At 36.6% G+C, this 26892-nt stretch overlaps 1 protein-coding gene across 1 annotated transcript in view; it reads left to right on the top strand.

The window, feature by feature from the left end:
* shot (dystonin-like protein short stop) overlaps positions 1–26892 on the top strand; it is a 1739701-nt gene that overhangs the window by 449189 nt on the left and 1263620 nt on the right. Inside the window, exons 21-22 of the mRNA XM_090380932.1 lie at positions 2920–3068; positions 19180–19340. Coding sequence (XP_090237058.1) covers positions 2920–3068; positions 19180–19340 — 310 coding nt within the window. The remainder of the gene's footprint in view (positions 1–2919; positions 3069–19179; positions 19341–26892) is intronic.

Genomic DNA, 26892 nt, shown 5'->3' with positions numbered 1-26892 from the left:
AGAATAGATGTGCGGAAATTTGCCTTTAGCCAGCATGTGGTTAATTGCTGGAACAAACTTCTATCTGTCGTTGTGGAAGTTGATAAGTTGAATAAATTTAAGGAGGAACTGGACAGGCATTTGGAGGGAATGATGTGATTTTTTTTTTTTTTTTTTTGGCTGATGCTGCATAAGCCCATACACTTGCTTTCTTGCATCACATGCCACTGCTACTACTACTACTACTTTAGTGAATTGTAATTTTCCCCCAAATTTATCATAATATATTACATTACTTCAGTCAAATTTAAAATTGACCTGTATACTCAGATCTATAAATATACTGTTATAAGCAAAAACTGAAGTTTATACAAAAAATATTTTCGCTAGATATCTTATAACATATACAAGGTGTTTCAATTAAAAGGCACTAGGGTCTATCTTGTTTGTTTTTAGTCTAAAACAGTTGCTTTTATTCTAAAACCATATATCATCTATTCTAGGTTGTTTCTCATAAAATTACCATTTAGATTTTACGATTTTTAAATTAAAATTTTGCTTTATCAACTGCCTTGTAATGGGAAAGGCATTTTCTCAATGGGAAAATTTGTTCCCCAATCCCTCCCATTTAGTCTAAAAATATCATTGCTGTACTTCTGAAATAAATGGAAACCAATTTTTTTTAATCGGGAAAACACACACACACACACGCATGCGCGTGCGCGCACATGCACGCAACAGAATTTATATTGGTTGTATGTGTTGCTTGCCATTTGATACCTGCATGTTTGGTAGTTTGTGGCACCTGTCCACACACTACAACCCTTGTGTTGTTATTATTATTATTATTATGTATTTTATTTATTTAATATTTTTTTTAAATAAAATGGCTTATGCTCTTTTCAGAATAAAAAAAAATTATATTTTTAGTCTAGACTAAGTACAAAGGGCCCTGGGTGCCAAGCAAATTCAATGCCAAGTGATCCTAGTGTGAACTATCTTTTTATTGCTGAGCAACAGATTATTTATTATTATTAATAAATTAATTTTGTTGTTAAATTAAATTTATTATTATTAATATTTAGAAGAGATTATTTATTTTTATAGATTAATTATTTAGATTATAGATTATATATATTTTAATGCTTTTATGAATTTTATTGCTTTTATTTTTTATCTGTTTTAGCATTTTATTTATGTATATATCTATTTATTTATTTATTTATTTATTTATTTATTTTAATAAATATTAACTTAAACCAGTCTGTTGGTTGTTACTAGAAATTATATAAGTGATGCAGCCTGATGCCCAAGGCCTGTTTTGTAATGTTCAACCACTTGATTCCTTCAACTGCTCTTACCTCCTGAGAAGGGAAGTTAATGTTCTAGTGCAAAAAGGAGCAAACCATGAAATACAACAGTGCACCACTTGAGCTGTGTAGACACTCATCACGTTCTATCAATGAAAGTGACCATGACATATCATGGTCAAAATTGGCTTACAGAAACATAGCAACAGGAATGCCCATCATTCCTTATCTTACTTTCATTGTCAAGCCAACCTGAAGTTTTCTATCACCATTTCTTATACAGAAATACTTATAAAATGCTGCAGATTCACCTGAAATGGTGAGAAAACTCAGATCTGTGAATTACTGTTCAAAACTCTGAGTTGTAGACATTCTGAAACTGCTAAAGTTATCAATCTTTGTGGGTATATCCATAAGAGACTGCTAAAGTTATTGATCTTTATTAATATACCCATACAAGTCACTCCATATGCAATGTTAAATATCTCCAAAAGGTAATCCAGAGTGGCATTTGATGAACGACACAAAAGATGAACTGATCCAGGAATTGCAAAACCAAAATGCCATACAGGATAAATGCATCATGATCAGGAAAGATGGCAACCTTACTCCCATGCAGAACATTATCCTGACATATGGTACCCTACCTTACCAGCTAGAGATAGCTTTTAAGGTAGGTGTACCATAGCTCACCTCAACTGTTCAGTATGACTATATTTTTGAAACTCGTATCATTGGATCAGATTCAGATTCTACAAGTGAAATGCCAAAAATGTCACCTCAAACAGGTTTTTGAGGAGATCCAGTTTGTTCAAACTACATGTCAAAAGCGTATATGTAAAAGATAGTGTTGCTAAAACACCACACAATCCACACTGCAAAAACCAAAATCCAGCCCACTCCAAATCCTGTGAAATCTGGAAACTAGGTAAAAAAATAATTCAAAAATATGGGATAGAGCAGAAAATTACCCGCTAAGAGACAAAAGAAAGCAAAGTAAGCCCAACACAAAACATAGCAATCCAAAAATATCAGTCATCAACTCCTAGAGAAATGCTGATAAGTTTGGTCTGGTGGGCTATCTGTATACTGACTTGCGAATACTGTTTTTGAGCTGTATCCTTGAAATGTAAGAAAGGTTGGATCTTGCCGTGATGCCCACCATAACCCTAAAATATATCAATTATACTGCATGATGGAAGAGATGGTGGTTGCAAAATACTCCCCATGTTTTGTCTCTGGAGATGATACATTGGTTTCACCATTTTAAGGCTCTAGTAAGTAAAGTGATAGTATTATATTGATCACGTACCACCTAGAATGTACTTTTTTATTTTGTTTATCAGTTCTTGTTCTTACCCCAGCATGACTACCAGGTCAGTGGAGTTTACAATAAATCATTGATACAAATGTTAGTCGTATTTAGCAGTCATGGGCTTGAGCCCCGGTCCACTCAAAGAGCGTGTGCTACTGCATTCATGCTCTTGGCCACTCGGCTATGCCAGGCCTAATATATGTTAATTTGTATATCATTAATCAAGTTAACATTTTTAGTTGAATATAACTTTATGCAGTATATTTTATTGTAAGAATTGAATACATAATTGATTTCTATATAATTTATTTACAGTTGACAAAGCAACTGGTAACAAATTTAGTGATACAGCTTCGCATCTCAAGGATACCTTAATAGAAAAAGAAAGAATACTGAAGACCAGATCAACAGCTTCTATTCCTAAGAGCAAGGAGACTTTGAACACATTAGTGTCACAGCACAAGGTTACTACTTTACTACTTTTTGCTTAGTATTAGACATTATGTAGATTATTAGTACATATGTTTCAATCAAAAGGTTTGGCAAATGTTTCAAAAAGAGTTTTTTTTTTTTTTTTTTTTTTTTATTGATCATTATTTACATTGTTAATATTATTTATATTTTTTCATGAGAATCCTAAACATGAGAGGTATTAGAATTTAGAGGTATAGTATTTAGTACTGTGCCTGGGTTTAAGGTTAGTAGATGAAAGAAGATATTTGTTGAGTAAACTTGAACTTCTGTAGATTGTAATTTTCGGCGTCTCCGTGGCCAGGTGGGAAGGAGCAACAGTGCGTAGCACACGCTTCTTGATTAGACCGGGGTTCGAGCCCGTCACCACAAAATACGGAGAATGCGGGAAGGTCAGGGAATGACCACCGCATATCCCGGAGCAATATGGCCTTAGTTGCTAATGCTCCTAAAAACCAAATAACAAACTAACAAACAAACAGATTATAATTTTCAGGAAATACATATGAAGGAAGGTTGTTCCAGAGAATAGAAGTTGAATGAATAAACAAGGAAGAAGAAATGTTGGTTCTGTGAGTTTTAAGTTGGAAAGTAAAGGATGTTGACTGGTTACTGCACGTGTTTGGACTGCTTTGCAGAGAGAGAGAGAAAGAGAGTGGGAATTATAGAAGCCAATTAGGCACTAACTCTAACAAAATCTCTCCACTATCCGTCTGTGAGAGAGAGAGTGGACAGAGAGAGTGGATCATTAATTAATGATCAGAGTCTGATCATTAATTATCTAAATGCCCTCATTTGAATGGAATCTAGAAGCTGATGGGGTTTTTTGGGGCACCACCAAATGTGGGAACAATATTCCATGGTAGGGCAGATTTGTGATTTGTACAGAGTAAACAGCTGTTTGGAAGAAAGTTACACCAAGAGCCAAAGGGAAAACCCAGTTTTTTAGATGCAGAGAAAGCAATACAGGCAACCCCCGTATAACACGTTATTTCTATAACATGATTGATGAAGTGCGGCAATCCTCACACAACACAGTACTTATATAACACAGTTAGAGAATTGCGGCAAACCTCGCATAACACAGCATTTTGGAGCTTTTATGTGGGGAAAAACTCTGCTCTTATGTAATCTTTAAACTTTTTTTTTTTTTTGTGAATCCCTGCTTTTGGCTCGTTAATTGTTATGAAATTACAGTATTGGTAAATCCCCGTGTCAGGTTCTGCACTATTGAACTTGTGGAAAAATCCAGATTTCAAAGTTTTATTACTATTGGATAACTTTCCAGGCCACCCAAAAGATTTTAGTCATCCAAACTTTGAAATAATGTTCCTACCACTTAGTATAACTTCTTTAATTAGATCAAGGCATTATATCTACCTCTGAAACTCATTACATCAGAAAATCGTTACAATGGAATTTGGAAAAAAATTGATTCCGAATTGAATTGATGGAGGCAGGGAAACATTTTTCAATTGTGGACTGTATCAGAATTACAGCTTTATCGCTCAGCCACCAGCATTAAATGCATGTTGGAAAAATGTATGGCGAGAGTCAGTTCATTCAGGAAATATGGTCAAACCAACAGAAAACAGAATCCATGTGATAGTAGAACTTGCTGATCGGCAGGAGGGTAGGGTTTTGATGATATCACTACTGAAGCCCTCCTGGGTAGCACAGTTGGTAGAATTGCTGCCATCACCACACCGGGTGGAAAAGACCTAAGTTTGAATCCCGTCAATGACAGGAGGAATTGTATGGGTCTTTTTCACAACATGGCGGACTTATTCGGCCTCAGGTGAGGGTAGCATGGTTTTTCTCCCTGAAACTCAGGTTTTTCTTCCAGAAAAATAGAAAATTGACTTCAGAACACGCAATTTGAACACACAGAGCAACATAGCCTTAGTTGCTGATGCTCCTTAAAAAAAAAAAAAAAAAAACGTGATTATTGAAGACATTCAACAATTACTGATAGAAAAAGAGACTGACAAAGCAGATTTTGGTGGAAATGGTATTGGAGGAAACTCAGATCAATTCAGAGGATGATAGCGCAAATGAAAATTCTGAACTTCCAAATTTTGCACTAAAAAGTATGTGGAAAGGCATAAAGTTAGCCGAGCAATTAGAATCTTATTTTTTGAATTCAGATTCTTTGACTGAAAGGAGCCTAAAGTTCAAAATTGTGCTTCAAAAATGCATAGTTTCATATGATGAAATTACAAATATCTATCAAGCAGATGCAAATAAAGCCAGATTAATGATTTTTTAAAGAGAGCAGAAGATACGTGAAATCTAGAATGGTGTTTTTGTCACTTTTGTTAACATTTTGTTAACGAAATGCTTGTATTTTTGTTAGATCTTGGAACATAAACCCCCCTTTTTGTACTGGTTCTTAGTCCTATATAACACGGTTGTGCACTACACGAGATTTTATAGGAACCTAACTACCATTTTATACGAGGCTTACCTGTATTTGTAATGTGCTTATGCTGAGAGAGAGAGAGAGAGAGAGAGAGAGAGAGAGAGAGAGAGAGAGATCAGGGTAATCCCCAATAGAGATATATGATCTCTCCTAGAAATCGGAGTGTTATCGAAGATAAGCAGAGGAGCAGAAGAATTCATTTTTGTGGGATATAAGACAGGACTGGGTTTACAAGGATTGAAATCAACTAAATTATATTTGCCTCACTGGAGAATTACCTGGAGGTCAGCATTTAAGGAATTGTGCTGTGTGTGTGCAGGGCAAGGTTTCTCAAACTGAAAGGTGAAATGCAATGCATTATCATCAGCAAAACTATGGATAGGATTTCCGGTCAATGGAAGAAGGTCATTAACCCCTTTCCAGAACATTTTTTTTCCCCTGAAAATGTGCCATAACGGATCGACTTTTTTTATTTTACAGATTAAAAGTATGCATTGTGCAAATACTCATTATATAGTTTTTTGTATTTTTTAGTAGAAAATACATGGGAATAAATAACCCATTTGGGCTATCCCGAGTTATCTTGTGTATGTCAAAAAGTTTGCAAATTATACAGATTTTTTTAATAAATTAGCACTTGAGATGAATAAAAGGAACAGAAAATCACTCTTCACTACTCATTATATAAATAAATTAAAAAAATTCAGTGGAACGCACAAGCAGTAACCTCCTGCAAGAAATAATTGTGAACTAACTACATTCTGACACACAACCGCCGCAAGTGGATAGGTGAGGTAAACGTCGCTTACGGGTGGCAAAAAATTTAAATATTTTTGATATAGTTTTCTAACTGGTTAATGCTTATTATTATTTAGCATTTAGGATGGCAGATTTTATTTTGCTTACTGGCGACACATAGGAACATGCACTACTGTTCTGACTTTGCTGTAAAATAAGTAAATATAAGTAAAATGAAAGCCAGTCGTCTGCTGCCATACGTAAGAAAATCCCGAGAAATCTCGGGATTTATTTGGCTAATGCAAAATTAGCTAGATAAATGCCCGAGAAAATACGTTTAAATCTTAAATTTGGAGGTATTATTGTTTGCATCAGGTATTATTGTATCCCGAGGTATTTTGTAGTTCCAAATAACTTTTAAAACTAAAAATGAGATTTCTTGGGGAAATCCATGAAGGGGTTAATATACAGGAGGAAAGGAGTCTGAAAAAGAACTTAACCTTGGGAAACACAAGCATTAGTGGAGAAGTTAGAAGACAGACAATCATCTACCATCACCCTCAGTGAGCAGTCAGAAAGAAAACTGGATATTCAATTACAAAAAATAGTTGGAAAACCATAAGATGGTAGCTTATTTAGAAGAACTTTATGCAAACATGGTCAATAGCCTTTGAAATATTAAGAGCAGCTGAATCCATACTGACAGAATCCATACTGGCAATTATTGATCAGATGGACAGTTTCTAGATGGTTTTAAGAGATGGAAATTAATTGATGTCTCCTTTAGAAAGGGTAGAAGTAAGTGCAATGGGATGATAATTGGATGGGAGGGATTTGTCACCCTTTTTACAAACTGGCTAGATGTGAGCAAATTTCCAAGTAGAAGGAAAAACACCTTTGGAATAAGAAAGTGATAAAATGTGACAAAGTACAGGAGTAAGTTCAGGAACACAGGTTTCCTTAGCTTCTTTCCTAAGATATTGATTCCTCTGCTTCCCCAATTTAGGTTTCTGAAAATATACTCTAGTGTAGCCTGTAAATGGTTTTGCTGAGATTTGGTCACCCTGTTTGACTCTTCTCTTAATCTGGAATTTCTGTCCAATTTTATTTGTGCTGAGCTGTTCTTATAGATTTGCTGTAGTATTTTTATGTATTCTGTTGGGACTGTATCAGAATCCTACTGTTGATGTAGGGCCTCGAGGAGTACTCTTTGGTTCATGGTGTCAAAAGCTTTAGTGTAATCGATAAATGCCAGGTAAAGTATCTTGTTGTATTCGAGAGTAGCTTTGTGCAGGCGAAGTTTTTAAGGCTCAGGAAAATAGAGAAGTTTCTTTTGTTTTATTAACTTAAATTCTTAAAATTGGCATATTATATTAACTTATTTTCTAGAGTAGTTTTATATTCCTAGTTACGATACTTAGTTTAAATTTTAACTTAGACATTTTGTAGGTTATTACTTAGTAGCGGTAAGGGTATCCAATCCATGTGTTTTACAAATTTTGCAGAGCCGGCTAACGGGAAGTTTTTTTAGCTATATTTAGGCACTTTATTGACTAATTGTTATATTAAATTATTTTCTGTAAGCAGCTTATAGACTTAGTCAAGATCCTTAGTTTATTCTGAATTAAGACAGTGAGATTTTGGAAGATAATTAATACTTAAGTGTCCGTAGATTTACCGTTCGTAACTTTCCGCCATTGTTATGCGATACAACTTTATATCCCGAACTAGATAGCATTAGCTTAGAATAGTATAGTATAGTATATAATATTATCAATTAATCAGCAAAATTTATTAAACTTCACTGTCAATGAAATTGTACTCTTAACTAATTACATATAACGACTTAGATTTTACAAACATATAATTAACTAATACATAACTGATACAGAAGTTGTATAAAGAAACTCGAAGATAATACTTGATACTGAAGAATATATATAGATATATAGTGTTACAACTGTGTTGGGATACAGGTTTAGGCTTATAATTTTTGTACTGAAATTGAAATTTTATTGAAATTTAATCAAAATCATGAATCAGGCCAGAGCAGCAAAGCAAAAGGCTCAGGGGAGAACTGAGGGGGGCCAGTTGCCCTCTGAATGCACTGCTTGCTTGATGTTTGTGGAGCAATCAGGTATGGGACATGATATTGCTAAGGGGAATGTGTCTTTGTGTGTCCGCGATGTAAGGAGTGCTAGGAAATGAAGCAACTCAGCATTTTTAGTGGCCTATATGAGAGCTTGAAGGACAGGGTGGATGCCGTCGAAGGACCTAAATTGAGGGCCCATCAAGCTCTCAGCTGCCCACATCAACGCCAGAGCTTGCTTGCACTTGATCATCACACAATACAGCAGCAACCCCCAAGGTAGAATGCGCTGGTCCCACAGGAATTGTAGTTGTTGGTGACTCTATTGTCAGGGAAACGGGGAACATGCTATGTAAAAAGGATAGTTGGAATAAGACCAGGGTATGTCTGCCAGGGGGACAAAGGTTGATGACGTTGTAGAGCGGATATCATCTTTTAAGGGCACAAAAGGTGATATTGTTGTACACATTGGCACTAATGATATTAAGAGTAGGAGACCAGCAGAATTACTAGCAGAACAAGTACAGGTCACCATTGAAAAAAAAGCCATGAATTAGGGTTGAATTTGAAAGTGTCTGCAATTCTGCCCAGACACGATAGGAGGGAGTATATGATGAGAGCCTTGTCGATCAATTCGGCCCTGGAAAGATTGTGCAAGGCTCAAGGGGTAGAATTTTTTTCAGCCTGGTCTGTACTCATTAACAGGAGAGACTGCTTCTACAGGGATGGGATACACTTAAATAGAAAGGGTGCAAGAATGTTTGCTGATGCTATCGAGGCAGTGTTAGGTGGGTCGGAAAACTGCTAGATTGGGGGGATACAAGAACTAATAGATTAACGGTACCCACTGGCAGAGGTGAAAGTGATTCTTGCACTGCTTCTATTGGAATGAGCCGCAGCCTGGAAAATAAGATGTAGGATATTTCAGAGACTTCTGGGAGCCATTGTGGTACAAGTAAACACATGGGTTGTGTTAGGGTAGCTAAGAATAGGAACAGATGCATGTATACTTGCATGTACACCAGTGCTAGGAGTTTGGTAAATAAATTTGATGAATTTGAGGTATTGCTCAAAACATCAAAGGCAGATATTGTTGGGTTATCAGAGATGTGGTGTCACACAGATATAAGGAATGTAGAACTGGAATTTGGGGAGTGCAATGTGTACAGGAAGGATAGGAAAAAAGGAGGGGTTATGCTATTAGTTAAGAAACACAAAATCCAAGGAAGTGAAGCCAGTCGACATCGCTGGACAGTGCAGTGTCGAGTCAGTTTGGTGCGACGTAAGCATTGGGAGAACAAAATTGAGAGTAGGAGTGTGTTATAGGCCTAATGACTCTGATGAGTATAATAAGAAACTGTACAGAGAAATAGAGTGGGCCAGTAAATCAGGGAGTCTTATAATGGGTGATTTTAATTTCCCAGATATTGGCTAGAAATTGTGGGTTGGTCACTCACACACTAGCAATGCTTTTGTGGATTTATTGGATGACATGTTTCCTACATCAACATGTTCCGGAAGCAACTAGAGGGAGTAATACTCTTGATCTGATTATCAGTAGCGATTCTTCATGCATTAAGAATCTGCAGATAAAGGAACCACTAGGTGGCAGTGATCACAGTGTGCTGAAGTGGGATTTACTCAAAGAGGTAACTACCATCAGGGGGAAGGGAAAGGTTTGTGCTTTCGGAAAGGTGACTACGGTGGTCTGAGACAATATTTAAATTCTATACGGTGGAACCAACAGCAAATTCAAAATGGGAAGCATTCAAAGAATTAAACTTGGAAGCTAATAGGCTTTACATACCAACTAAGAAATATTGTTCAAAGGTTAGGACTAAATGGATGTCAGATGAACTAATGAGACATATGTCAGAGAAGAAAAAGCATGGGATACATATAAATTAATTTGTGATATGGAAGCTTGTGATAGATATAAGCTTTGTAACCAAGTCACAAAGGAGATTAGGTACGCAAAGGCAGATTATGAGAAATCCTTGGCAAAGGATGCAAAAAAAAAACAACAAAGATTTCTTTATCTGTGTAAACTCTAGAAGGAAAGGGATGAATCAGATTGGGAATGCCAGAGGTGAGTTAAACTCTGGCAGTGAGTTAGATGGTTTTGTAATAACTGAGAGGAAAGTGGAGAAGAAATTGTTGAAGATAAACATAAAAAAAAGAAAAGGCACCTGGAGTGGATGGGATCTATCCAGTTATATTAAAGGAGGCAGCAAAGGAAGTAAGCATACCCTTAGCCATAATTATGAGAGCTTCTTTGGACTCAGGGAAGGTACCCATGGACTGGATATGTGCAAATGTGAGCCCAGTTCACAAAGGAGGATCAGTAATTGTAGACCTGTTAGTTAACTTCTGTTCCAGGAAAATTAATGGAGGCACTGGTTAAAGAAGCACTGCAGGATCATCTAAACAAGACTTCAGTTATAACTCAGACACAACATGGTTTTGTTAAGGGGAAGTCTTTTCTGACCAATTTGATTGAATACTATGATGTGGTCACAAAGGAACTGGATGCAGGGAATAATTTTGTCATCATATATTTGGATCTTAGAAAGGCTTTTGATACTGTTGCACATGGAAGACTGCTGAATAAATTGGAGCAGTGTGCCATCGTAGGCAAATTGCTGCTATGGAGAAAGGGATGGTTGAGTGGCAGAAGACAGAGAGTGGTAATCAATGGACACTGCTCATCGTGGACTAATGTTATTTGTGGAGTCCCTCAGGGTTCAGTGTTGTGTCCATTGTTGTTTTCTGTATTTATAAATGATATTGATGATGGTATATCAAGCTTAATGTCCAAGTTTGCAGATGATACGAAGGTTAGCAGGGTTGTTAAGGACACTAATAACAGTACTCTGCTGCAACAGTATCTAGAAAAGTTGAGCAGAGGGGATGAAAGGTGGCAAATGAAGTTTAACATTGACAAATATAAAAAATGGCAAGCAGTAACCCCAGAGTGACGTATCATCTGTGTGGTATTACACTGACAGTGTTAGAGAACGAAAAGGACCTGGGGGTGATTGTGCAGGCAGATATGATGTTTTCTGAGCAGTGCAGACGGTCTGCAAGAGTAGCTCATTTTGTCAATGATATACAGAAATTTTTCTAGCAGGGATAAGGAGGTGATTATCCCCTTGTATAAGGCAATGGTCAGGCCACACCTTGAGTACTGTATACAGCTTTGGAGGCCTCATTTTAAGAAGGATGTAGAGCTGCTGGAACGAGTACAGAGTAGGGCAACAAGATTAGTGAATGCAACAAACTGTTGCTCTTATGAAGAAAGGCTTAAATTTTGGAATTACAGTATCTGGAGACTAGGCACCCGCAAAGTGTCTGATTGAGGTGTATAAAACTTTGAATGGTTTGAGCATGCTCAATGCTGATGGGATTCTTCCTCTTGCTCAGAATAATCACCTGAGAGGGCATAAATTCAAATTGAGGAAAGACAGATCTAGGATAGAATGCAGAATGCCTTTAGCCAGCCGGTAGTTGATTGCTGGAACAGACTTCCATCCTCTGTTGTGGAAGTTGATAGCCTAAATAAATTTAAGGCTGAGCTGGACAGGTATTTGGAACGAACGGAGTGGTAAATGGGAGCGGTTTTTTTTCTTTTTTTTTTCCGACTGATGTTGCATAAGCTTGCTTTCTTGCATCATATGCCTCTACTAATGCTATTCCTGATACTTCTCTATTATATATTAACTCCTGGGGTTCACATCTGGTGAGTATGGGCTTGGCACACCCAGGGTCCTGAACTGGATATCACCATTCTTCTTTTTTTTTTGGTGATTCCCTCCTACTTTTTTCTCTCTCTCTCGCCTCAAATTTTTTTTGGGTGGTGCAGCATAAGCCTCAGGCTTCCTTGCGCCATATGGCTAATAATAATAATTACTAATAATAATATTGTTTAAAGTATGTAGGTGGTCAGTCATCGAAAACCTTTTCTAAATTCAGCTTGTTCTACAGGCTGGTTCTTATCTAGGAAATGGAAAATTCATTCTTGAATTATTTAGATTAATAATTTATAATTTTGGAAAATCAGGCTGATAGCACAGTAATTGTTAATATCTGATTTGCTGCCTTTCTTGTGGAGAAGTATTCTGTTAGACATTAGCCACTGTTTTTGTAAGGTATTTGTTTGCAGTATTTTATTATAAAGTAGGTTTAAATATGGAAATATTTCTTTGTATCCATATTTTATCATTTCCACTTTATTTCCATCTCTGTTATTGGTAGAATTTCTATAGCTCTTGCTTCTTTTGTCCAACAAGTTTTGTGAATATCAACTTCCACACTGGAGGTCTCGTTGCTGTACAATTTTTTGTAAAATTTTGCAGCAACTTCAATAACTGCAATTCTTCCTGTTTGAGTGATACTATTTTTGTCTCATAGGCATTGAATCCATTTTCTGCCTGGTGCTGTGCCTCTTATTGCCCATTTTGTAGATGCAGGGTTTACATGTTATATAAATATAAGATCTATTGAATGGCAAATACAGATATCTATGAATAAAGTACAAAAGTGAGTGGCACTCGGCAGTTAACATCCTTCACAACAAAAAACTGTTGCGGGCAATGGAAATTGCATACAGGCCCTGAACTTCAGATATCAAATTACGTGATCACCGACATTAGACTTTTTGGACCAGGTAGTACATGCAAGTTACATTCCTTTGAGCACATTACATTTGTATGTACTACCTGTTTCAAAAAATCCTATTTGGATTACAGTGCTCCAGTCTGTGATTCTGCCTGAAGGAGTGTACTATGCAGGCTCGATCCTGTATGGAACAATGCATTGCAGATTGCACTTGGTGCTTTCAGAATATCCCAGACTCAAAGTCTATATATTGAAGTTGATTAGCCCCTTCTGTACCTTCACAGAAAAACACTACACTACTACTGAAGTGTGCAGTCAAAATACAGAATTGCTGTCTGCATCCCATTTAGTATACCTCTTCAATCCACGACTACAAAATCTCTATAGAAATAAACCAAAGAAAATAAGATTAACAGGCCTATGCCTCCTTGAACTAACACAGAATTGGAATGTTCCTTTTCTCAACAGGCAACAGGTAATGAATTACTGTCACTTACCTTGAACTCCTCCTCCTCAACTGACTTGTGATACTTATTTAATCAACGGGGAAAGATTTTTCTACTGACACTCAGTGTGAAACAATGTTGATTTCACATTCATTGATTTCCTGCCAATATATACTAATGGCTCCACACATTTTAACCAAATCTGCAGTGATAGTGTATTTCCTCTTTATCAGTTCTTCTTTACTTCCACCCTGAGGAAAGCAGCTTTTCGGCAGAACTACATGCAAAGAAATTAGCTTTAGAAAATTTGAATCTTTACCTATCTCCAAAATATATTCTCATAGTTTATACTGACTCTCTGAGTTCGATTACGGTAGCACAGTATCCTTCCTCTAAGGATGACCCTGTTTTAAATCAGGGTGATCCTTAGCTCACCCTGATTTAAAACAGGAGCCTGCTAATGCAAATTGAAGAATGTCATCGATTATTGACCTTTTATTGGATGCCAGCACATTCAAGGATAAGACATCTAAAAATATGTGAACTTTAAATTTAATCTATGTTCTGGCCTCTGACTGTAATATCAAGCAGCATGCTTTGCACAGTGGAAAGAACTATGATTATCCCAAACCGATAATAAACTTTTTTCAGTTGAAACAGGACCCAAAATTTTGGTGCTCTAGCATTCAAACAGTGCAACAAGAAGAAGTGGTACTTGCATGGACAAGAATGAGACATGCTTATCTGACTTGCCTTCATCTACTCACAAGTGATGGTCCTCCTTACTGCTCACACTGTTCAGCACATCTAATGATCAAATATATTCTGATTGATTGCTCCCACTAACAGGACAGAACTCCAGTCCTTTGTTCTTTGGCTAATCTCTGAGAATTGATGGCACTACAGCATATTATTTCCAACAAGGTAAACAGTAATGAATTTTTCTGATTTCAGAAACAAATTGGAGTATGTAATCAATTCTGAACTGAACAGGTTTTTGAAATGAAAATGAAATGGTTATAGAATTCCCTGATGCACCGCACTGCTGCATGGCCATAGCATCTAATCAATTCTTCAAATAGGCCTCTGGGGTTGGGTATATTCATACTATGATTTTTTAGCGTTTCTCACCAACCATTGAAGTAAAAATGAAAACCAAAATCTTGATAACTTTGTATTTAAATTTACAATAGATTTACAGTAGATCAAACAAAACAAGTATAATTTAATTTACAGTGGATATACAAATAAAATACTGATAATAAAATACTAAATTAAAATACAATAAACTAGATTAAAAGCACTAAAATAACTGAAAACTAGTATAATTACATTTACAGTTACATTCCTTTGAGCACATTACATTTGTATGTACTAATAAAATGTAAATGAAAGTTACATTTACAGTGAATATACAAATAAAATAATAAAATTACTGAATTAAAATACAATAAAATATACTAGATTAAAAGCATTAAAATAACTGTAGCTTTCAAATGCTTCTGCCTTCTTCCTCACTGTATTTTAATTCAGTATTTTATTATTTTATTTGTATATTCACTGTAAATGTAATTGTACTTGTGTTCAGTTATTTTAGCGCTTTTAATCTAGTTTTTTGTATTTTATTTAGTATTTTATTATTTTATTATCAGTATTTTATTTGTATATCCACTCTAAATTTAATCATACTTGTTTTGTTTGATCTACTGTAAATCTATTGTAAATGTAAATACAAAGTTATCAAGTTTTCGTTTTTACTTCAATGGTTGGTGAGAAATGCTAAAAAATCATAGTAGAAATGGTTATACTTTATTTTTTAATGTATTCCCCTGAATAGGCACACTATAGCCATTGCAGCTTATGCACCACTACATACCTATAGCATGTGCGTGCATGCACAAATGCACACTGTCTATTTGAAGGAAATTAACACACTCTAAGTCATTTCTTCCCTGGTACGGAGTGCCAGTATTATCTATGTATTATGCTCTTAATGAGGTGAGAGAAAGTTACAAATTATGGCGCTTTTGTATATGACTTGGTTAGGAAACATTGCTGACCAGACTTAATACCATTCAAAATAGTGCTCTTTGCATTGCCCTTGGGATGTTTAGAACATCTTCTATCCAGCATCTCGGTGTACAGACACATGAACCTACACTTCACCTTAGGAGGAAAAATGGCAGTCTGTTGCTTTTCAACAACCTGACTGGACAATATTCTATAACAGAAAACCCAATGATAGGCCCATTGACATTGGAGTACAAGATTTGATGTGCACCGTGAACTTTCATTTTGACAATATGCTGCAAGAGATCAACGTACCTGACCCACACTGGTCAATAAATCTCCTCTGTAATACATAGTTTCAGCAGAGGAAAAGAAATCTCTGGCAGATCAAATATTATGCAACTTCATAAAGGCCATTTTAATTTAACAATGCTCAAAACTTTTATATATATATATATATATATATGTATATATATATATATATATATATAGAGACAATTCGAAAGAAATCTCTGGTAGATCAAAATATAAGCATCTTCATACAGGCCATGTTCTTTACAGTGCCCTAACGGATGCCAAGTGTTTAAGTTCAAGCACTGGTGGTTTCCCACAACTCAACTCAGTGATCAGTTCTCTTGTGTTGAATACATTACCTTCTGTAAAGACCACATAGTGTGAGTGATGTGGTTTATGTTGTTCATCTGCCCTTTTAGCTTGGGCCCGTGGAACACCATTGATCCCTCTAGTTACCTACCATACCAGGCCTCAGAGAACTGGGCCAGGTAGTAGGGATTAAATTCTCTGTTTGGGCGAACCCTTGCTTTGCCTGAGCTTACCAGGAAGGACTACTAAAAAAAAAAAAAAAAAAAAGGAGAGAGAGAGTTTTAATTTGTAATGGAGCATGAAGGGAGACAGTCATGAATAACAGGTGAAGGCAAAAAGGGTGGATGGTAGGAAGACTTCCACTAGGAATTAGAAGTGAAAGGGAAAGTGGGTTCCCCTGTAGAGGCAACCTACCTTCCACGGTTAAGAGAAGCAAAAGTATTTTAGTATTTAGGGCCCACCAAGCAATATTTGGAAGGGGGGGAAATGGGCAATGCTCCGGGTTTCACAATGGGAGATTAAAGTTGTATGGCCGGGGTGCCTTAAATGGGTATTTTTGGTCAGGAGACCTTCCACACTGTTAGTCAGCTGAAATCATTATCAGCATCCCATGCCATGCTGCCAACATCTCTATTATATCTGAAATGAGGCATGCCTACAGAACATCATGGCATTATCCTGGACCTAGCAAATGACCCAAAATAAGAAAGAATGATAACAGCCACTTTGCTCCATCAGAGGTAGCAAACAGCCTGGGAACAGTTCACCAAGGGAGATTCCTGCCAAATGTAGCACTGGCCTTCCCTAGACCACCTCCCTGGTTTGCCCAAGTTCTGATTATGACCTTCTTCTTGATAGGACATGACCGAACCTAGGGATGTCTAGGGTCGATCTCCTTCCCAGAATCCAGGAGCACCTGTAATCACTGAGGAAGGTTACTATAAAGCCCTTGCACAATACAAACAGATAGTTTTCCAAACAAGAAGGCAAACTCTTACAAACCCACTAGACACCTCTCAAATAGATCCACCTACCACCGACTAATTGGACTACCTAAATTGACCCCTGGGGCTCTGTCTGCATATGCTCCCTGCCCTATATTAGTGCAAATGAAAACGTTTCACATAACTGTGAGTGAATGTGAGTTGGTGTATGAATATGTCTGTCAAGGAGTTGGTGCGTGCATGCATGTGTTTTTATGTACGACTTTGACTTTTGCTTGTGTATGGGTATGGCATATTATCACTGTGAATGTGTGTAGGCAAGTGCCGCATAAAAGTGCAAGTGCCGCATAAATGTGCAAGTGCATTGAAAGACTTGGTTTATGTGCGTCTTGTCACTGTATGTGTAAGAGCAAATGGCAGCTTCTAATTGTGCTATCTAGTGGTAGGGAATGTGTATATAGTGGTAGGGAACCATGTGTGAACTTAACTGGCAAAAAGAAGAAACAAAATGTGTGTGTGTGTGTGTGTGTGTGTGTGTGTGTGTGTGTGTGTGTGTGTGTGTGTGTGTGTGTGTGTGTTGTCTTCATTTAGAGTGCTGTATCGATGTGGGTGTGTGACTGGATGAGTGAATGAGAGTCTACATTAATTATTTGAATGTATGTGCACTCTGACTATGTATAATTATAAAAAAAAAAAAATATTGTAACTACAGGTTAAGCAGTGAAATTGTGCATGTGATTGATCATGTGTGTAAACTATATGATAACCAAAGGAGTGCTTGTGATCTGTTTAAAAAAAAAAGTGTGTTATTTTGTTGTATATATTCAGGGCACATTGTCTGTATGTGCAAGAGAATGAGTGAAACTGGGCAAATGAGTAGTGAAAGTTGCAGCTTGTCTAACTGACTGCACTGTGTACTTGTAGGTATGAAAGGTGTGTGACTGAGGCGTGTGTGTTGTGTTGTGTTGTGTTCTGTTTGTTTGATAGGTCCCCCTCCAAATTTCACTGCAGTGGGGGGGGTTAACTACCCAGAAACACTCTTCTACCCATGCTGTTTCTTTCAGATGAAATAGAGGTCTTGGTATACTATTTCCATATCCAGAGGGAGAGTACCTGTCAAGACTTGCAAGGCAAGGGTACTCACAGTGCAGCAAGCTCTGGTTGTGGCTAGGACATTATTCTCCGTATGATTCTTAATTTTATTTTATTCCTTGCTATTGCTGTTTTTGATACTATGTTTTAGTCCCATAAGTGATGACTGGGATGAAATCTGCTTTGTAGATAAGAGAAAGAGTTGTCTCTTTCAGACCACAGTCTGATCTGCTAATTCTGCCTATTATAGTTACATAGTTCCTGATACATAGTTCCTGATCTTTTTTGGATATATATATATTCCAGGTGAGGATAGAATGTAAGCCAAACATCTGAACACTACAGCACCAGTAAATTACCAAGTACCATACATTGATTTTTGGAATCATATAAAAAGTGTTTGTTCTTTTCAGTGGTCATAAATCTGGAAGTCACAGATGAGTGATTGTTTCACAAACAGAAACCACAATTATGGAATTATAGCTTCGGGCAAAATAGACAAAAAGTTGTATTAGTATAATTGTGCATACTACACAACCCAAAAGTTTCTTTTCATGGGAGATGACCCACCTCTATTCACACATTGTTCATCACCACTTACTATCAAACATATACTCTTAGAATGCATTATGTACTATTCCCATATCAGAAAAAGTACTTTCCACTCAGTTGCAATAGCAAGAACGTTTATTGATGACCAAATAATTATTGGAATTAGTGCAAAACTAGATGAACTTTTAAGCAAATACATGTATATGAATTTTGCTGATACCAAATTGCGCTAGATTATTACATTTAATCATGATTTATATCATATATATAAATATTATATATATATATAAGACACATTTTTGCCTCAGCTGCCCTTGTGCTCTTAAACATCCATGCAGCATCTGTGGTATGAGCTGAATGGGCAGCCAGTATGTAGATTGTTCACTTTGGTGCCTGTTGGAAAATCTGCAAATATCAAAGCAGGTTATTCTTGTGAATTGCATTTTGTAATGTTTTGTTGTGTAAAACTGTTGCTGCTAAATTACAGATTAAGCTGGTATGTCCTGCTGTTAATTTTATTATTTACTAATGTATGGTGATTGAAACTTTTTAATTCAGTTTAATAACTTGTTGTAATTTATATTCTTCTAGGAATTTGAAAACGAACTGCAAGCTCTCGAACCAGCAGTTAGTGAAATGCAGCACACGTATAGATCAATTACTTCGAAAAATACATTTCTCCAGTCAAAATATAATTCAGTAATGGAGATATGGAATAATATCTGGTCTATGTCTAGTCTTTATATTGAGAGGTAAGATCTTTCTGATGTGGTTTTTTTTTTTTTTTTTTTTGGAAATAATTTTCAAAATTTTTATAAGATGCACCGAAACCTCATTTAAAGGCACACCTCTTGTTGGGGAAATTCAGGCTTTGGTTCCATCCAGAAGTATTAGAAACTATGTTAAGCAACCTCTCCAAATGAAACACTGGAGTATGGATGCAAATAGGTATCCGTTTTGTATTTTCAACTTCCTCACCAGACATCAAGTGTAATTTACACACATACCTGTTTTCATAGGTCAATGGGATTTGCAATGAAGGCAAGTGTTGGCCAAAGTCATTATAATAATACTAATTAATACTGCAATGGCCATGGATTGATCACTGAGCAGGTGGCTTAAAATGTCTTTAATATACTCATCACAGTTCATAAATAATGTTTCAAAATTATTTGAAAACATTACAAACTTTACAAAATTTTCAAATCCTTTCCGACCCACTTAACACTGCCTCGATAGCAACGAGGCAGTGTTAAGTAGATGGGAAAACTGCTAGCTTGGAATGTTTCACAGACTAAAAGGTTAACAGTAGCCACAAGCAGAGGAGAAAGTGATTCTTGCACTGCTTCTGTTGGAATGAGTAGCAGCCTGGAGGGTGGGGTGCTAGGGGGTTTCAGGGACTGGTGGGAGTCATCATGAAACAAATAAATACATGGGATGTGTTGGGGTAACTAAGAATAAAAATAGGTGCATGTATATTTGCATGTACATCAATGCTAGGAGTGTAGTAAATAAATTTGATGAATTTGAAATGCTGGTCAGGACATCAAAGGCAAATATATTGTTGGAATATTAGAGACGTGGTGTCACACTGATATAAGTAGTGCAGACTTGGAATTTGGGTAGTACAATGTGTACAGAAAGGATAGGAATGCAGGAGGGGTTATGCTGCTAATTAAGAAACACATAAAATCTAAGAAAGTGCATTCATTTGACATATATGGACAGTGCAATGTTGAGTCTCTTTGGTGTGACCTAATCACTGGGAAAGCAAAAATGAGAGTAGGAGTGTGTTGTAGGCATAACAACACTAATGAATACAACAAATAATTTTAATAATGGGGGATTTTAATTTCCCAGATATTGACTGGATCTTGGGTTGGTCACTCGCACACTAGCAAAACTTTTGTGAATTTATTGGTTGATTGTTTTCTGCAGCAGCATGTTTGAGAGGCAACCAGGAAGATTAATACTCAGGGCCGTGCCAGGCTACATAGCCACCCTGATGCAAACTTCTTATTTCTACCCCAGCCACACACACACACGGTAATTTTTCTGATATAAATTTTTTTTTTTTTTTGGGAATCTAAAAAAAAAAAAAAAAAAAAAATTCCAAAATAATATATAATTTAATTTTTTAAACACAAAACATATATTATGATACCTGAAGTAAATATGTTAAAAATAAATAAAATAATGAAAATACATTAATTTGCTTTGGCTGCAAACAATAAAAGTTTCAGAGAAAGATTTCAAACTTTATTTTTTTAATATTGCCCATCGTTAATGGTAATTTTTCTGATATCAATTTTTTTTTTTTTTTTGGAATTTAAAAAAAAAAAAATTCCAAAATAATATATAATTTAATTTTTTAAACACAAAACATGTATTATGATACCTGAAGTAAATATGTTAAAATTAAAATAAAATGAAAATACATTAATTTACTTTTTATTGCAGGCAATAAAAGTTTAGTTGGCGCCTCCGTGGGCAGGAGTAGCAGTGCATAGCACACGCTTATTGATTAGACCGGGGTTCGAGCCCGTGACCACCAAATACAGAGGATGCGGAAAGGTCAAGGAATGACCACCGCATATCCCTGGAGCAATATGGCCTTAGTTGCTAATGCTCCTAAAAACTAAAGAACAACAACAATAAAAGTTTCAGAGATTTCACACTTTGTTTTTTAATATTGCCCATCGTTTAGTGCTACTAGAAAAAATACGTTCCCCTTATAATTCCAAAAAAAAAAAACACAATTGTCTCAAAAGGTATTTTTGCTACATCATTCACTGCTAAATTCAAAGTATGTGCAGTTCAAAGTACGAAAAAGGCTCAGGGGTTTATATCTAAATTTTTTTCTTGAAAACCGTTATGTTTTCCTTTTATATTAGCCTCGTTGTCGTAGCCTTGCCCATGCATATTTTGAATATTAATGTTATATTTTTCAAAAATTCTAAAATGAATGTAGTTAGCCCACTACCAGTTGTGTTTTCAATTTCACAGAAACCTAAAAAAATATTCCCTAATTTCAATTTTTTTGTGTTTCATCATTATAAATTACAAATATTAAAGTAATTGTCAATTGTTCCTCATGACTGGCACCAGGTGTACAATCTAAAATCAAAGAATAATATTTAGCTTCCTCTAACTTATTTAAAATTTTTTTCCTTATACTATTTCCAATTATAGTTAAAATATCATTTTGAATTTTGTTTGCTAAATAATGTGGCATGTGAAGTTTATCAATCTGAATACGTTGGATGTGTTCCGATAAAGTGGAATCAAATTTGTCAATCATTTGTATTAATTGCAGAAAGTTTCCGTTATTGTCAAATGATTTTGAATTAGTATCCCTTAAAGCCAAATTTTGTTTTGCCAAATACTGAGTGCAAAGAACAATTTTTTTTAATACTGATTGCCATCTTATTTTTTCTTGATTTATCAGACTTTGATGACTTGCATCTACTCTATTTTGTAATTCTAAGTTTTTAAGCAAATTAATTAATTTGTTAATGCATTCACCATGCATGTTGCTTTTTTCGTGAATATTCAACTGTCTTGTTAAATGTTGCCAATCTTTGAATCCACCGTTACAAGTGGAACTGAAACAATACTATTTAAAAATAATTTACAATTATAAGGAGTATAAATACAGAAGATATGGAAAGGTCAGGAAATGAACACCGCATATCCCCGGAGCAATATGGCCTTAGTTGCTAATGCTCCTAAAAACCAACAACAACAGCAATTATAAGAAAAGACAGCATTTTGCAAAATCGATTGTAACCAATTATGCAAAAGTGATTTACTGTTTTGTAATTTTTTAGTGTAATATTCAATAGAAAAGTTGTTTTGTTTTCAACTAACATCATTCTTATTTTATTATTTAAATTTTGTGGCCATTTACTGGGATCACTAAGTGAAATTAGTTGATCTTGTATGCCACCATTGTGATCTTCTCTTTCCTCTTCATCCAAATTTGCTTCATTTGCACCTAGTGTATCTTACTGAATTGGAATGTTAACATCTTGGACAGGTGATAATTCACGTATTTCAGTTTCTTCATCACTAGTAGTAAAACTAGAGGAAATTGAAGTCGATGGACCTGGCTGTGGCCTGATATCCAGAAACCTGGTAATCAAACTTGTTGCTTTTTTATTTGGTCACTTTTCTTTTCTTTTTTTTTTTTTTTCTGTATTCATAACCAAAGAGTTATTTCCTTCCTCAGACACCTGAGAAATATTGGAAAAAAAGTTTTAAATTTAAAATTCATTTGTTATTTGTTAATATTAAATACGACAAAACACATTCTTTGATACATTGAACTTTTAGTCTCCTTAGTCTTTGCCATCTTTTTTAGTGTTTACAGAACATTGGCTCTTAGTCTCTGCCACCCCTAAGTCATTGCCACCATGGTGCTGTACACCACTTGCACCACCGGGTTGGCACGGCTCTAGTAATACTCTTGATCTGGTTATCAGCAGTGATTATTCTTGCATTAAGAATTTTGCAGATAAAGAAACCACTAGGTGGCAGTGATCACAGTGTACTCATGTGGGTTTTTGCATTTGTAATGGTGACTATAGTGGTCTCATAGATTTTTTTTTAAATTCTACACAGTAGGATCAACAGCAAATTCTAAATGGGAAGCATTCAAGGAATTAATTTTGGAAGCTACTAGGCTTTTCATACCAACTAAGAAATACTGTTCAAGGTTTAGGCCTAAATGGATGTCAGATGCATTGAAGAGACTTGTGGCAGAGAAGAAAAATGCATGGGATGCATATAAATTATCAGGAGACACAGACGGCTACGTTGGATATAAGCTGGTCTGTAATCAAGTCACAAAGTAGGCAAACAAAGGCACATTACGAGAAATCTTTGGCAAAGGAACAGCAAGGATTTCACAGCTTATCCCTTCCTTAAGCAAACAACGCTTTTTGACTGATTGCTGTGTTTACAGGACGGAAATATCACGAAGTGTGTGTGTGTGTGTGTTTTGGCTCTTAAACAGAGAGATTATTTGTATTGATGCATGCATAAAAAAGACCAGAAATCTGAAATTAGTTAAGGACTTCACACGTTGATAGAATTCTCATGGAGGCCTATTGCACCTAGGTTCTTATGGAGGCTCCTTGACCATGGTGGTTGATACGGTGATCAGGATGGTCATTATTTTGACCACGGTGGTTGATACAGTGACTCGGTGACTCTTTGATACAATGATACTGTGACATGATGACTCTTTTACCATGGTGGTTGATACAGTGATTGGGATGGTCATTACTTGTTCCATATACCACATTTCTTTGACTTCCTGTATTAGGTCTGTGTACTTCCCTGATCTTCTCCAGGTTTTTTGCAGGTTGAAAGCGTTGGGCAATACTATGTCGATCAGGTAGGTAGCCAATTCCTTCTTGTCAATGAGGTTGTCTGGTCTGTTGTGCAGGATCATCTTGTCTGTTATTATGTCATGTCCCAGTATAGTTTGTGAGTAGGAGTCTCTAATAAGGCCTTTGGTTCTACTTCAGACTTATTAGTATTCTTGTTGCTCTTTTATATTATTTCTCTCTGATTTGGGGTTCCATCCCATAATAGGTATCACTACCAAGTACACAGGGTGGTTGTTATGTCTGGTGTTACAGTTGGTCAAGGAATACTTACACTATCCTACAATTGTTCAAAATTGTGACTTTCTGAAGTTCCTTGTAGGTGTTCTTTGGGACACCTATTGCCACTAGGCTGTTATGTAGGTATGTTTGGCACCATACCATTAGTTGACACGATGATCAGGCTAGTCGTTACTTGTTATATATGCCACATCTCTTTGATCTCCAGACTTAGGTTTGCGTACTTCCTGATTTTCTCCTCATGGGTTTTCTGGAAGTTGCCAGTGTTGGACACCTTTATGTCAATCAGATAGGTAGCCTTTTCTTTCTTTTCAACAAGGGTTCTGTCCGATATTTTGTGTGGAGTTGGGGTATTTAGTACTACCTTCAGTTTGTATTGTAATACTGTATTCTTCCTTTGATCAACTAGTATTTCCTTGCTAGCTTCTGATGTTATCCGGGCTAACAGATTGTGTCTACGAGTGTACTTAGTCTGGGTGATCACCGTGCATCCTGCTGTGATATGTTGGATCATTTCTGAGGCCAGGTGGCATCGTTTACATGTGTCATCTGAAACTCCAGGCTCCTTGGTGACGTATTTTATACAGTTTCGGTGTTGAATCCTGGTCTGATGGCGAGCATAAATTCTCCAGTCTCAGGGAAGAGTGTCCCGCTTGTGAGCCATGCATTTGAAGCTATTTTATCAGTGTGATCTTGATGGAGGTCATTGTAGTGTCTTCTTTGTCTATCTTTCTAGCGTCATTTGTGCCGCCTGGCCTGTAGAGGACTCCTTGCTTAGGTTCAGTGGGTTATTGTACTTGTCTATCTTCCTTATGGCCTGTTATTACTTATCGTAGAAGGCTGCTGTGTTTTTCTGGAAGTAATCCTTATTATTGCTCTTATATTATTTCTCCCTGATTTTGAGGGGGGGGTCCACCCCTGACAGGTATTGCTACCAAGTACACAGGGTGGTTGTTATGTCTGGTGTAACTGTTCGTGGAGGAATTCCCTGATTATCCTACAGGCATTTAGGATTGCAACTTTCTGGAGTTCCTTGTAGGAGTTCTCTGTGGGACCTAATGCTGTTATGTAGCATCTTTGGCACCTTACCAGTAGTTGACTTTGATCTCCAGTCTTAGGTTTGTGTACTTCCCGATTTTCTCCTCATGGGTTTTAGCATTAGCATTGGCATTTGATGCAAGTTGTGTTTTCTGGAGGTTGTGTGTTGAGCACCACTATGCCAATCAGATTTTAAATTTAAAATTCATTATTTGTTAATATAAAATACGACAAAACACATTCTTTGATACATTGAACTTTTAGTCTCCTTAGTCTCTGCCATCTTTGCCATCTGGTCTGTTGTGTGGGATTGTCTTGTCCATTATTATGGCACAGTCCCAGTAGAGCTTGTGGGTTGGGTCTCTAGTAATGCCAGGGGTTTGTTGTTGTTGTTATTATTATTAGCCATATGGTGCAAGTAAGCCTGAGGATTATGCTGCACCAGCCAAAAAAAGTTCCCGAGTTACCCTGAGAGAGAGAGAAGCAGAAAGGAATCATCAAGAAAGAGAAGAATGATGATATCCATCTCAGGACCCTGGGTGTGCCAAGCCCATACTCATCAGATTTGAGTCCCTGCGGTACTTTTAATACTGTACACTTTCTTTGATAACTGGTATTTTTTTTTTTATCTTCTGTTGTACTATCCTTGCTATCTTCTGTTTTACTTTTAATACTGTACACTTTCTTTGATAACTGGTATATCCCTGCTATCTTCTGATGGCTAATATATCCTGGCTAACTGATTGTGTTTACGAGCGTACTCAGCCTAGGTAATCGCATTGCATTTTGCTGTGATAAGTTGGATTATTTCTGAGGCTAGGTGGCATCATTGACATGTGAAATCTGAAACTCCAGGCTCCTTGGCGATGAATTTTCTATGGTTTGTCGTTGATTACCTGGTCTTGGATGGCGAGCATAAATCCCTCAGTCTCAGGGAAGTGTGTCCCGATATTGAGCCATGCATTGGAAGCCATTTTACTTATGTGATCTTGGTGGAGGTCATTGTAGTGTCTGCCATGGAGTGTCTTCTTTGCCCACTTTTTTAGCTTTGTTTCTGCCACCTGGGTGGTAGGGGACTTCTTCCTTAGGTTCAGTGGGGTATGCCCCGTCTGCTTTACTTATGGCCTCTTAGAAGGCTGCTGTGTTTTTCTGGAAGTAATCCTTATTATTGCTCTTATATTATTTTGCCCTGATTGGGGTTTCCACCCTGTGACAGGTATTGCTACCTAGTACACAGTGTGGTTGCTATGTTTTGTGTTACAGTTGGTCAAGGAACTCTCCGAGTATGCTACAGAGATTGCGACTTTCTGGAGTTACTTGTAGGAGTTCTCTGGGAGACCTAATGCTGCTAGGCTGTTATGTTAAGGTCTTTGGCACCATACCGGTAGGTGACATGATTATCAAGATGGTTGTTGCTTAAGTTGGTTGTTGCTAAGACTGGAGATCCAACATCTCTTTGATCTCCAGTCATGTACTTCCTTATTTTCCCATCATGCATTTTCTGGAGGTTGCCAGTGTTGGGCACTGCTATGTCAATCAGATATGCTGCCTTTTCCTTCTTTTCGATAAGGGTTATGTGGGATTGTCTTGTCCGTAACGGACAAGACAATATGGCATGGTCCCCGTACAGATT

The sequence above is a fragment of the Mastigoproctus giganteus genome, chromosome 9, assembly GCF_048544385.1.
Source record: "Mastigoproctus giganteus isolate SK-2022 chromosome 9, ASM4854438v1, whole genome shotgun sequence".
NCBI lineage: Eukaryota > Metazoa > Arthropoda > Arachnida > Uropygi > Thelyphonidae > Mastigoproctus > Mastigoproctus giganteus.
Note: the sequence above shows the minus strand (reverse complement) of the source record. Positions and strands in the feature narration are given on the sequence as shown.